This window comes from Mustelus asterias, chromosome 18 (genome assembly GCF_964213995.1).
Source record: "Mustelus asterias chromosome 18, sMusAst1.hap1.1, whole genome shotgun sequence".
Lineage (NCBI taxonomy): Eukaryota > Metazoa > Chordata > Chondrichthyes > Carcharhiniformes > Triakidae > Mustelus > Mustelus asterias.
In genome coordinates, this window is record NC_135818.1 from 70,267,368 (window position 1) to 70,281,747 (window position 14,380).

The 14,380-nt window shown below is 44.7% G+C and overlaps 1 protein-coding gene across 1 annotated transcript in view; it reads right to left on the minus strand.

Annotated features, from left to right (window-relative positions):
• Window positions 1-5,050: 5,050 nt before the first annotated feature.
• LOC144507270 (alpha-1-antiproteinase F-like) overlaps window positions 5,051-14,380 on the minus strand; it is a 28,591-nt gene continuing 19,261 nt past the window's right edge. Inside the window, exons 4-5 of the mRNA XM_078234290.1 lie at window positions 8,394-8,541; window positions 5,051-5,471 (exon numbers count right to left, since the gene is read on the minus strand). Of these exons, the coding sequence (XP_078090416.1) occupies window positions 5,283-5,471; window positions 8,394-8,541 (337 nt within the window). The 3' untranslated portion in view covers window positions 5,051-5,282. The remainder of the gene's footprint in view (window positions 5,472-8,393; window positions 8,542-14,380) is intronic.

Here is a 14,380-nt window from a genome sequence, read left to right on the forward strand (position 1 = left end):
TGGTGGGCTATTCCCTTGCATTCTCTTGATGGATTGTGTTCCCAAACACAAAGATTTCATGAGGTATCGCAGTTGGTGTTTTGTAGATGGATTTTTAGACAGTGTTTGATAAAGTCTCTTAATAGATTTGTTAGTAAGGTTGAAGCCCATAGGATTAAAGCAGGAGTGGCCGTGTGGTTATGAGGTTGGCAGAGGGACAGAAAACAGGGAGCAGCAGGGAATGTTTTTCAGACTGGATGCAACCATACATTGGTGTCCCCTTGGGATTGACATTAAGACAACTGCTCTTTTTGATATATATTAATGACCTGTTCTTGGACACCCAGAGCCTAACTTCCCAAGTTGACAGGTGACTTAAAACTTAGAAACCTAGTCAACAGTGAAGGAGAATAGTAACAGACTTCAGGAAGACAAAGACAGAGTGGTGATACAGGATGGAATGTATAGGACCTGCTGGAGTGGATATGATGGTGGGCAGGCCAGGAGAATTGGGGCAGGGGACACTGCGTCAAACTCCCAGTGGTGGGAAAAGTCTTCCACATTTTATGAGGGTTGGGTTGGGGATTAGGACAGGAAACCTGTCCACTGGGGGTGGGATGTCAATTAGGTTCATTAAAGAGCCACTTTAGGCCAATCACCCACCAGTCACCATTAACTCTGGCTCAGGGATTTAGCTGGCCTTGCACAGGTCTCCCATGCCCATAGAAAGCTGCCCAGAAAACCTGGCTTGGTTAGCCAGCAGCCGAGAAGGGGTGTCCCTTGCTCACAGCACTCAGTACCCAATCATGACACCCAGCATCGGGATGGGAACGCTGAAAGCCAACGACTGCCCTTGCTTCAAGCCTACTCTCTGTCCCACTCACCTCTCTCCAGGGTTCCAACAATGACCTAGTTAAGGTCTTACTACATTACGGCAGTGGTCATCTCTTCTGGTGCCGCTGCCAGTTCTGGAGAGCAGTTGGCTTCTGAATGGTGGTGGGATTTCTGCTCAAATGGGGTCTGATTGTGTGGGAGGCCAGTCGCTGTTTAGGTAAGTGCCCGTTTGGGCTTAACTATTTGGAAAGGCAAGTTCCTAACTGTTCTCTAACCAATGTGCAACGCATTCCTCAACTAAATCTCACCCTCTGTCTCTCTCTCACTTTCCACAGATGCTGCTTATTTCAAATTTCCAGCATCCACGGTATTTTACTTTTATATGAAGGTTAAAAGGAGGTTTGATGGAGTAAATAAGTAGAAGTTGATTCTGGGACCCAAGGGTGGATAACCAGAGGCTACTGAGGCTCTGGAAGAACCAGAGGTGATCTGAGGGTCTTATTTATGCAGGAAGTTGTTCTGATGTAGAATGCCCAGATCTTATGTGCCTGTGACAAATGTAAACTTTCCCTTTTTGCATTTCTCAGCCTGCGAGCATCTTTTGACACAGTTGACTTTCCTTTTTGGGTCTGTTGATGTTATTCCAACGATGATGGTGTTCCCATGATAATGCTTATTTTGACCTTGGTGATGGAGATTGCAAGGTAAAGAGAAGCTGTCAAGGTAATCTATGCTATAGATCACATGTGCTGAGACCACAGTGTAGTGATGATAGATGGACTTAATATTGAGTCCAGTGATAGAGATGCTGATCAAGTGGACTGTTCCATCTTGGATGGTGGCAAATTTCTTAAATGTTGGGGTGGCTGCACCTATTCAGGTGTATTCAATCACACTCCTGACTTGACCATTGAAGAGAGGTTTTCAGGAATCAGGGTGAATCACTGTGGCAGAACATGCAGCTCTTTGTATTATCATGGTGTTCAAATAACAGATCTAGTTAGACTTCTAATCAATGGCTTCCCCAAGATGCTGATCGTGAGGGACTCAGTGATGATGGTGCTGTTGAAGACTGAGTGAGATGGCTGGCCTTTTTCTTGTTCAGGCTCATCATGGCCTTGCGTTTATGTGGTGCGAATGTTACCTGTTACTTGTCAATCTGAGCCTATATATTTGTGCTGTAGGCCAGCATGCTACATTGTCAGAGGAGCTGTAGTTGATGTTAAACAGGTGACCATAAAACTATCTTACCGAATTGTAAGCCCATCTGGTTCACCAATGTCTTTTACCTTGGAATACTGTGTACAGTTCTGGTCACCCTATTGTAGAAAATATATTATTAAACTAGAAAGAGTGCAGAAAATATTTACCAGGATGCTATCAGGACTTGATGGTTTGAGTTATAAGGAGAGGCTGGATAGACTGGGACTTTTTTCCCTGGAGCATAGGAGGCTTAGGGGTGATCATATAGAGGTCTATAAAATAATGATGGGAATAGATAAGGTAGATAGTCAACATCTTTTCCCAAATGTAGGGGAGTCTAAAACCAGAGGACATAGCTTTAAAGTGAGAGGGGAGAGATACAAAAGGACCCAGAGGGGCAATTTTTTCACTCAGAGGATGGTGAGTGCCTGGAATGAGTTGCCAGAGGCAGTAGGAGAGGCGGGTGCAATTTTGTCTTTTAAAAAACATTTAGATAGTTACATGGGTAAGATGGGTATAGAGGGATATGGGCAAATGTGGGCAATTGCGACTAGCTTAATGGTAAAACCTGGGCGGCATGGACAAGTTGGGCTGAAGGGCCTGTTTCCATGCTGTTAACCTCTATGACTCTATGACCTAGTCTGGCATATATGTGACTCCAGACCCATGGAAAGTTAACTGCCCTCTGAAATGGCTTAGCAAACATTGAGTTGTAACAATCCACAAGAGAAAATGTTGAGGCACATTGTTAGCGCAGTTGAAGAGTACCTTTGACCATATCAGGCCATTTAGGTGTTCTTAATATCATCTCTGGATGTAATATGATTTCAAAGGTACAATTCATACTGTCATTTCCCATTCTGGTAAGAACATAGTAATATATATATATATATGTTTTTTTTAAAAAGGTGTTTAGATTTTTTTTACAATGCATGAGATAGACCCAATTTTCCAATTGAGCTGGATCAGCAGGCAGGATTGCTGTACTGGCATCATAGTGACCCTGCATTGTCGAAGTATTCAGTGGGGGTCCCTTCGTTTAGTTTGAATAAGTTTTATTTATTCATTGGATATGGGCATCACTGGCTGGCCAGCATTTATTGCCCAACCCTAGTTGCCCTTGAGTGATTGATACAGCTGAGTGGCTTGCTAGGGCATTTCAGAGGGCAGTTGAGAGTCAGCTGCATTACTGTTTTTATCTTTATAAAATTCAAACTCCACATGGCGGGATTCGAAACCAGGTCCCCAGAACATTAGTTGAGCTTCTGGATTAATAGTCTAGTGATAATATCATTAGGCCATCACCTCCCTTATAAATGAAGGGGTAACCTAGAGGACTTAGCCTGTGACATATTTGGCTGGAAATATTCAACTTCAAATGAGGAGTAGCTTTTAAAGCTAGCCATTGAGGGTATGAAGAATAGAATGATTGATCGCAATGACATAGCAGAGGCAATGAATAACTTTAGTCCATTTGGTGCCAATAGTCCCACCAACCTTTACAGAGGCACCATACAAGGCATTCTTTCTGGTTGTATCACAGCTTGGTATGGCTCCTGCTCTGCCCAAGACCACAAGAAACTACAAAAGATCGTGAATATAGCCCAATCCATCACGCAAACCACCTCCCATCCATTGACTCTGTCTACACTTCCAGCTGCCTCGGAAAAGCAGCCAGCATAATAAAGGACCACACGCACCCCGGACTGATGCACTATCAATCAAGCAAAGACTAGTTTGTATGCAAGAACAAATAGGCTTTTATTAGCAAAAGACTTGGAGCACACCCATGCCGATGAACTGGTCCAGAGACTGAGGCAGGGGATGGGGAGCAGTCACCTTTATACCTGGACCCGGGGGGGAGGAGTCCCAGACAGGGCCGGCAGGGGCATGTCCAGGCATGTCACACGCACACAGGCAATAAGCTAGCAGTGGTTTACCATACTCTCTTCCAACTTCTTTCGTTGGGAAAAAGATACAAAAGTCTGAGGTCGCGTACCAACCGACTCAAGAACAGCTTCTTCCCTGCTGCTGTCAGACTTTTGAATGGACTTACCTTGCATTACCTTTCTCTACACCCTAGCTATGACTGTAACACTACATTCTGCACTCTCTCCTTTCCTTCTCTATGAACGGTATGCTTTTGTATGTATATGTGCAAGAAACAATACTTTTCACTGTATCCCAATACATGTGACAATAATAAATCAAATCTAATCAAATCAGTTGTAGGTTCTGCTGGAGCAGGTGCACTAAAGCCTGAAATTTCCAGACGGAATTTTGGGCACATTGGTATTTGTGTGGCCACGGATGTAATTTCTCAACTCCAAAACACTTTACTCTTCCAGTGGACCCCCAGAAAATAGATTGATAGTGTATGGGGCACAGTGGTTAGCACTGCTGCCTCACAGCGCCAGGAGCCTGGGTTTGATTCCCGGCTGGGTCACTGTCTGTGTGGAGACTGCACATTCTCCCCATGCCTGCGTGGGTTTCCTCCGGGTGCTCCAGTTTCCTCACACAGTCCAAAAGACATGCTGGTTAGGTGCATTGGCCATGCTAAAATTCTTCCTCAGTGTACCCAAACAGGTGCCAGGGTGTGGTGACTAGGGGATTTTCACAGTAACTTCATTGCTGTGTTAATTTAAGGCTACTTGTGACACTAATAAATAAAATTAAACTTAAAATAAAATCATGAGGTGGAGAGACTGGGGTGGGCATAGTAAGAAGTCTCGCAACACCAGGTTAAAGTCCAACAGGTTTATTTGGAATCATGAGCTTTTGGAGTGCTGCTCCTTCTCACCCGATGAAGGAGCAGCGTTCCGAAAGCTCGTCATTTCAAATAAACCTGTTGGACTTTAACCTGGTGTTGTGAGACTTCTTAAAATAAAATCAACACGTCATACAGAATAAAACATCACGCAGCTGCAAATGAAAACCGGGTCTTTTGATCGGTCCTAACCATCAAATAAAAGGAACTAAATTTACCAAACATGAGCAGTTTTGAAGAAAAGAGCTGCAAATGACACTCTTAAAGTTCAGATGAATTGTCTACTTTAATGTAAATTATATTAGACAACTTAATATGAGGCTTTATACAAAGCATGATATACAGTAAGTCTACATTTCTTACAATTGATTATGATCGAAGACAGTTATATTTAATGAACCTTCAAGCTATTTAAATGTTGACAGCTTTTATAAGTAATTTCTTTGTTTTTAGTTTATTGGTACCGCATTTCTGTGACTGTGTGGAGTATGTACCAGCATCAAACAGTGGGGTTCATCACTCGTCCCGCGAACAGCACACTCTTGGTGTTGTGATCAGCAATTAATAGTAAGAAGGGTCTGTTCAGCTTAAGCTGAGAAAGTCTTGACATTGGCATTAAACCAACTCCTGAACCTGCTGCAGCTTCCGTTCCTTTTTCATCGACATCCAGCACTGCCTCGTGAACCACCTACAAGAACAAGGAAACGGGAAGGAATCTAATTAGCCAAAATAACAGTTGGAATTTTATCAGCCTTCTGTCGATGAGCTGGGTGGGAAAATGGCTTCAGGAGGGAGGCCTGACGTGGTCCCTCTGCCCACAGACATTCCCAACGGCAGGAATGGTAGCAACCCGACCGACTGGGGGTGGGTGGCCGGTTGAGAAACTGCCCTGTTCCAATTACATTACTTTGCTGGAGGTGTGGTGGGACCTTCCAGCTCGCAACTGTATGATCGCCAAGTCTGCCCAAGATTCAGTAAGTTGTCTCACAACACCAGGTTAAAGTCCAGCAGGTTTATTTGGTAGCACGAGCTTTCGGAGCGCTATCCCTTCATCAGGTATCCTTTCATTGTAACCATCAACCTCTCTCTTCCTTGAGATTAATATTACCTTGTGCTTTTTTGATGCTAATGGCACCAACGCTGCTTTGAACCTTCCTTTATTCTAAGCTGCAGATTTCTTTCAACCTATACTCTTGCCCGCTTCATCTTTATTGCGTTTAGTTGAAGTCTTGAAGCAAAATCGCTCGCTGCCAATGGATTTCCTTGAAGCTTTTCCTGCTCTGATGTTGGAACTGACTGAATCAGGGTTTTGTCTGAGCTGCCTTTGGAGTTACAGCAGTAGAATGGAATGGAAGACCATTCCTATCCCAGAACATCAAAACTGTGAAACTTTTTTTTATCTCCCTCAGCATTCCCTACATTGTATTAGTTTATAAAACTCATGCTACTTTGTCTTCATGTATCTCATCCTGTCGCTGAAAGTGCTGAATGTCAGATTTCGTCTGTGTTACTTTCACAACATTATCACCCCGATTAAGATACAATAATAAACAATGTGGCACAGTTCTGCAGCTTTCCGATGGAATCATATTCGAAACTGTGATGACTTCAGCCAGGCTAATGAGGTTGGCTTGCTAGAGTATGGACTACCTGATGAGTCCTTCAACCACGACAATCACCTTTTGGTTTGACGTTTTAAGTTTCCTTTCGACTTTGTTTTTGGTTCGGGCTGTTCCCCCTTCCTTTTGGGGAGCTGCCCCTTTTACTTTGTCCCTAAGTTAATTTGAGTTCGTTTATTACGTTGGTACCCGAAAGAGCTACCTGATGAGTCCTTCCAGAAAATAATTACCTGATGAGACCTAATTGATGGTTAAATCAGGGAGTCTCGTGCTCCCTATTTAAAGCAGGTGTGTCAGTCTCCCAGCCTGCCTTTCAGCAGGGAGCAACTGGAGAGCTGGCTGTGTACAGATGTATGGTGTAAATAAAGTAACTTGGTGACGGGACTTTCGCCTTCGTGGAGTTATTACAGAAACTTTACCAATTCTGTTCGTGGGCCTCGGCCCTTCAATTTAGTTTGCTCATAAATTATTTACGCCTTGCTGAAGTCCCACTCAAAAGTTGGAATCATGGAACAAAGAAAGAGGCCAATCAACTAATCATCAGCAAAGAGTTGGGGGATTGGGCGGTTGGGTCGGGGTGGAGGTGGTTGCAATGTCGAAGGGCAATTTCCCAGACTTTTTTTCCTCTAATTAGCCTGGATTTTGAACCTTTTTTGAATTGCCTGTGAGATCAAATGGTTTTGAGCGGGATAGAGAGCGTATCTCTTATGATGCACAGGGGCAAACTGAATTGATAGAGTCTTTTTTTTGCAGGTTTTTAATAGCTGTACTAATTATCAATACTGTTGCTTGGACATTTGATGTCTATTTATTTGCTGAATTATGGATTCCAGAATATTATCAATGAACTGTGAGGTGATGCATTGTGAGAGGGTTAACAAGGCAAGTGAATACAAAATGAATGGTAGGACACTAGGAAGGAGGGATCTTGAGTTCATGTCCAAAGATCCCTGAAGAGAGCGGGACTACTAGATAAGGTGGTTAAGAAGGGATATGGAATACCTTTATTAACTGAAGCATAGAATACAAGAGCAGGGAGGTTATGAAGGAGTTGTGTAAATGCATGTTAGGCCACAGTTAGAGTACTGTGTGCAGTTCTGGTCACTGCACTATAGGAAGGATGTGATTACACTAGAAAGGGTGCAGAGGAGATTCACTCGGATGTGGCCTGGGCTGGAGCAATCAGCTGTGAAGAGAGACTGGCTAGGCTGGAGTTGTTTTCCTCAGAGCAGAGAAGGCTGTGGGAGGACCTGATTGAGGTGTTCAAAATTATGAGGGACATAGCTGGGATAGATAGGAAGAATCTTTCCCCTTAGCAGAGGGGCCAATAACCAGGGGGCATAGATTTAAGGTTAAGGGCAGGAGATTTAGAGGGAATTTGAGGAAAAACTTTTTCATCCAAAGGGTGGCGGGAATCTGGAACTCACTGCCTGAAAGGGTGGAAGACGCGGGAACCTTCACAACATTTAAGAAGTATTTAGATGAGCACTTGAAATGCCATAGCATACAAAGCTACGGACCAAGTGCAGGAAGATGGGATCTGAATAGATAGATGCTTGATGGTTGGCGCTGACATGATGGGCCAAAGGGCCTCTTCTGTGCTGTAAAGGTCTATCAGTCTATGACGTGGAAACAAATGTCAGAGTTGCAATTTGTCATCTTTGGTTTGGTACACAGGTGAGTAAAACCTGGAGGGAGTCTGTTTATAGCCAGAAACAAAACAATGGCCTTCTGTCACTTAAAACTCTGACAACACCCTTCTTTAGGCTGCATTATGTAAAATATTTCTTGGGGATGGAACTCTGGAAAGATAACAATGCAAGATGGAAAGATCACAACAAAATGCCAAGGAACAAATCTGTCTTCTGCTGATTATTCAAATATTAATATCTGAAACAGGCAAATAACTTGTCCAGGGTTTCACAATCCAACATAAGTTGAGTAAAGATCGATTGTTATGGGCATTTCAGTTCAAAACGGAAGTGTTTTACCTTTGATACTTGTAGCGGTACAGATTTAGTGATTTTGGAGAGGTTTGCAATGTTGGTGAATACATCGACAATGCCCATTGCCATCAGTAGGTGTCTGAGCTGGTAAGAAGACTTCAACGACAACTTTGGAAGGTGCAGATCCACAGACCTATTTGGAGTCAGAAAGATATTTACCTCACAATTTCCTCCAAATATGTACACTTGTCTTATGAAGCCTTTCATTGTATATATATTATTTATACATAATACTCCAACTTTTCATCCATTATCTCCCCTTTATTTGCAAAGCGAAGGTGATTTTTTGCTGGAACCCATGGTTCCAGAGTGTCACTAGTATTTTCCTGACCATACACTCCCCTTCCAGTAGGGGACACTGGTTGGTTGCGTGTTAACTCCATGGGTACAGGGAACCAGAGGAATCTGCAGAGAATCCGTACTTGTTGAATTAGATTTCAATTTAACAGGAGAAAAGTTTGAAGTTTAATGCAGTTATTGGGAAAAATGTGATGTTATGTTGTGTTCTGATATCAAATGTACACTTTATGTAAAGTTATTACAAAACTAATCATGAATTTTATGCAATTCTTTAGTACTAAAAATTGCTTTTGATTTCCACACACGCTAGGAAATAAATGTGGAGCAAGGAAAGCTCCTTTGACTCAAGTAGCATATTACTTCTAATGAAAGCTAGGTTCTTGATTAATAAGAGGATCAGGGGTTATGGGGAAAGGTAGGAGATTAGGGATGAGAAAAATATCGGCCATGATTGAGTGGCGGAGCAGATTCGATGGGCCGAGTGGCCTAATTCTGTTCCTACATCTTATGGAAACATAGAAAAACCCAATTTTTCAGGCTGGATTTTGCACTGAGTAGTTTGGTGGACCTGCATTGACCCAGAGAATTTCATAGATACCCTACAGTGCAGAAGGCGGCCATTCAGCTCATCACACCTGCACCGACAACGATCCCACCCAGGCTCCGTCCCTGTAACCCCACGTATTTACCCTGCTAATCCCCCTGACACTAATGGACAATTTATCATGGCCAATCCACCTAACTCACACATCTTTGGACTGTGGGAGGAAACCGGAGCACCCGGAGGAAACCCACGCCGACATGGGGAGAAAGTGCAAACTCCACACAGACAAGGACCCAAGCCGGGAATTTAACCCAGGTCCCTGGCGCTGTGAGACAGCAATGCTAACCACTGTGCTGCCCCCATTTCAATGGAACTTTACTCTGTAACATACAAAGAACAAACAAAGAACAAAGAACAATACAGCACAGGAACAGGCCCTTCGGCCCTCCAAGCCCGCGCCGCTCCCCGGTCCAGGATTGAATCCTGAATCCAGGATCCCCGCCCAATTTTCCAGCCTATCTACATACCAAAATCCTATCCACCGAGCTGTCCCTCACAGCTACGATGCTTTGTTCATTACAACCTATTAACTCACCCCCACCCCCCCATTCCAGACCATGTGATCTCCAGGGAGAGGCGAAAACCCAGAGTGAAAAACCCCAGGGCCAATATGGGGAAAAAAAATCTGGGAAATTCCTCTCCGACCCCCTGAGGCGATCGAAACGAGTCCAGGAGATCACAATGGCCCTGATCGGGAAATGCTTCCCAATCCTAGTCATTTCCACTTCCACGAACACCATATGAATTCCCTGCCCCCGAGACAGGTTCCCAACTATCCGCAGTCTCGCTCTGTACTGGCACCAGCAAGATGATCATAGAATGAAGCCTTGAAACGAGAAACAAGGAACAATTAGCCCGCGCCGCTCCCTGGTCCAGACTAGACCACTCTTTTGTATCCCTCCATTCCCACTCCGTTCATATAGCTGTCTAGATAAGTCTTAAACGTTCCCAGTGTGTCCGCCTCCACCACCTTGCCCGGCAACACATTCCAGGCCCCCACGACCCTCTGTGTGAAATATGTCCTTCTGATATCTGTGTTAAACCTCCCCCCCTTCACCTTGAACCTATGACCCCTCGTGAACGTCACCACCGATCCGGGGAAAAGCTTCCCACCGTTCACCCTATCTATGCCTTTCATAATTTTATACACCTCTATTAAGTCTCCCCTCATCCTCCGTCTTTCCAAGGAGAACAACCCCAGTTTCCCCAATCTCTCCTCATAACCAAGCCCCTCCATACCAGGCAACATCCTGGTAAACCTCCTCTGTACTCTCTCCAAAGCCTCCACGTCCTTCTGGTAGTGTGGCGACCAGAACTGGACGCAGTATTCCAAATGCGGCCGAACCAACGTTCTATACATCTGCAACATCAGACCCCAACTCTTATACTCTATGCCCCGTCCTATAAAGGCAAGCATGCCATATGCCTTCTTCACCACCTTCTCCACCTGTGACGTCACCTTCAAAGATCTGTGGACTTGCACACCCAGGTCCCTCTGCGTCTCTACACCCTTTATGGTTCTTCCATTTATCGTGTAGCTCCTCCCTACATTATTCCCACTAAAATGCATCACTTCGCATTTATCAGGATTGAACTCCATCTGCCATTTCCTTGCCCAAATTTCCAGCCTATCTATATCCTTCTGTAGCCTCTGACAATGTTCCTCACTATCTGCAAGTCCTGCCAGTTTTGTGTCGTCCGCAAACTTACTGATCACCCCAGTTACTCCTTCTTCCAGATCATTTATATAAATCACAAACAGCAGAGGTCTCAATACAGAGCCCTGCGGTACACCACTAGTCACAGGCCTCCAGCCGGAAAAAGACCCTTCCACTACCACCCTCTGTCTTCTATGACCAAGCCAGTTCTCCACCCATCTAGCCACCTCCCCCTTTATCCCATGGGATCCAACCTTTTTCACTAGCCTACCATGAGGGACTTTGTCAAACGCTTTACTAAAGTCCATATAGACAACATCCACGGCCCTTCCTTCGTCAACCATTTTGGTCACTTCTTCAAAAAACACCACCAGGTTAGTGAGGCATGACCTCCCTCTCACAAAACCATGCTGACTATCGTTAATGAGTTTATTCCTTTCTAAATGCGCATACATCCTATCTCTAAGAACCTTCTCCAACAACTTCCCCACCACGGACGTCAAGCTCACCGGCCTATAATTACCCGGGTTATCCTTCCTACCCTTCTTAAATAACGGGACCACATTGGCTATCCTCCAATCCTCTGGGACCTCACCTGTGTCCAGTGACGAGACAAAGATTTGCGTCAGAGGCCCAACGATTTCACCTCTCGTCTCCCTGAGCAGCCTTGGATAGATTCCATCAGGCCCTGGGGATTTGTCAGTCTTTATATTCTCTAACAAACCTAACACTTCCTCCTTTGTAATGGAGATTTTCTCCAACGGTTCAACACTCCCCTCCGAGACACTCCCAGTCAACACATCCCTCTCCTTTGTGAATACCGACGCAAAGTATTCATTTAGGATCTCCCCTACTTCTTTGGGCTCCAAGCATAAGTCCCCACTTTTGTCCCTGAGAGGTCCAATTTTTTCCCTAACAACCCTTTTGTTCCTAACGTATGAATAAAATGCCTTGGGATTCTCCTTAATCCTGTCTGCCAAGAACATTTCGTGACCCCTTTTTGCTCTTCTAATTCCCCGTTTGAGTATTTTCCTACTTTCATTGTACTCCACCAGAGCTCCCTCCATTTTTAGCTGCTTGGACCTAACATACGCCTCTCTTTTCCTTTTGACCAGTCCCTCAATTTCCCTGGTTATCCACGGTTCTCTAATCCTACCCTTCCTATCCTTTTTTACAGGCACATGCTTGTCCTGTAGCCCTAACAACCGTTCCTTAAAAGACTGCCACATACCAGATGTGGATTTACCCTCAAACAACCTCTCCCAATCAAGAGCTGCCAATTTCTGCCTGATCCCAATAAAGTTAGCCTTCCCCCAATCCAACACCTTACCCTTGGGACACCACTCATCCTTTTCCATCACTATCCTAAAGCTAACAGAATTGTGGTCACTATTTGCCACATGTTCCCCAACCAAAACTTTGAAGACCTGACCGGGCTCATTCCCCAGTACCAGGTCCAGTATAGCCCCCTCTCTAGTCGGGCTGTCCACATATTGTTCCAACGAACCCTCCTGTACACATTTTACAAATTCCTCCCCATCCAGAGTCCCTGCCCTCAGCGATTTCCAGTCTATACCAGGGAAATTGAAGTCTCCCACTACAACAACCCTATATTTCCTGCACCTATCCAGTATCTCCTGACATATCCATTCTTCCACTTCCCTTGGGCTGTTGGGGGGCCTGTAGTACACCCCCAACATAGTGACTGCGCCTTTCATGTTTCTAAGCTCCACCCAGAGTGACTCGCTACACGACTCCTCTGAATTGTCCTCCCTCTGCACCGCTGTAATATGCTCTCCAACCAATACCGCTACTCCCCCACCTCTTTTGGCCCCTCCTCTGTCTCGCCTAAAACACTTGTACCCTGGAATATTCAGCTGCCAGTCCTGCCCCTCTTTCAACCAAGTCTCTGTCACCGCAACCACATCCAAATTCCTCGTGCGCATTAAGGCCCCAAGTTCGTCTGTTTTACCTGCTACGCTCCTTGCATTGAAGTATAAGCACTCCAGACCCCCAGGCTCAGTGAGGTCGTCCTCCCCCAGAGTGCTCTTCTTCTTTGCCGGCCTTGTCCCAGCCCCAAGCTCGTCCCCAGCCACCACACTTATAGACCTAATAGTTTGATCCCCACCCCCCTGCCATACTAGTTTAAACCCCCCCGAACTGCACTAGCAAAGCTCCCAGCCAGGATATTTGTGCCCTTCCAACTTAGTTGTGACCCCTCCCTCTTGTACAGGTGTAGAGAACCCCAAAAAAACTTGGGGTAGCTGGGACCAGGGCAAGTAACTGGGTATCTCTTCCACCAGTCAAAGTGATGAAACATTAAGAGCAGCAGATTCTGAATTGGGAAGTCTCATCACTTTGAATAATGAATCGAATGTCAAATTAAGTACAGAAAATAAAACGGAAAGGGGAGTGGAAAAAAGCAAAAGTTTAAAAATAATTTAAAGTTAAGCCTTTTTTTTAAGGAATCTTTGATCTGCAGGAGTCAGATTCTTCAAAGTTATAAAAATTATTTTTTAGGTTCCAAAGAGATTGGCAGTAATTAAGATTTATCACTCTGTTAAAAGGGTACCAAAAACAGGTCAGCCCTAACATTTTCTGGCAGGTTTGATCCCTCTCAATGAGGCAAGTCCAAGAGAAGTTGATTACAGACGTTGTGGAGCCAGTGTTTCTTTATATGGGCATTGGAATGTCAGCTATATGCATAAGGCTTGAACATGCTGGGGTCTGGAGGGCCCCGCTCCTCTGTGCTGGCTCTATCTGATTGGCCTAATCGAACGATGCAATTGGATTTCTGATCAATTCATTGACCGGTTGCCAAGGCACTTTTGGGATATAAGAGTCTGCACATTCTCCCCATGACTGCGTGGATTTCCTCCGGGTGCTCTGGTTTCCTCCCACAGTCCAAGAATGTGTGGGTTAGATTGATTGACCATGTAAAATTGCCCCTCAGTGTTAGGGGGATGTCAGGGAGATTAGTAGGGTAAATATGAAGGGTTACGGGGTTAGGGCATGGGTGGGATTGTTGTCAGTGCAAGTTCGATGGGCCGAATGACCTCCTACTGCACTGCAGATATTCTATGATTCAAAGAGTGCTCACACAAAGAGCTTGTGTTCAACGAAAAACCCGGAACCATAGTTCACAGAAGGAAACAGCAGCTGGAAGAAGAGAAGGCAAAATCCTGGCCAGGTTTCAGATGCATATATTAACTATTTTCTAGGCAGCTTCAAAATAAAGATAATTGTGTTTAACTACTTAAATTCGACATAGTGGCCGCTATTTTACAACCTCGCTCGTAAAATCCTGCCCAAGGCCAATGGAGAATTCCGTTCTGTGAGCCTGTTAGAGATTAAAACACATCGGTTTGTACAACAACGCTGTTCAATGTGTTTGAATGGTGAGTCAAGCA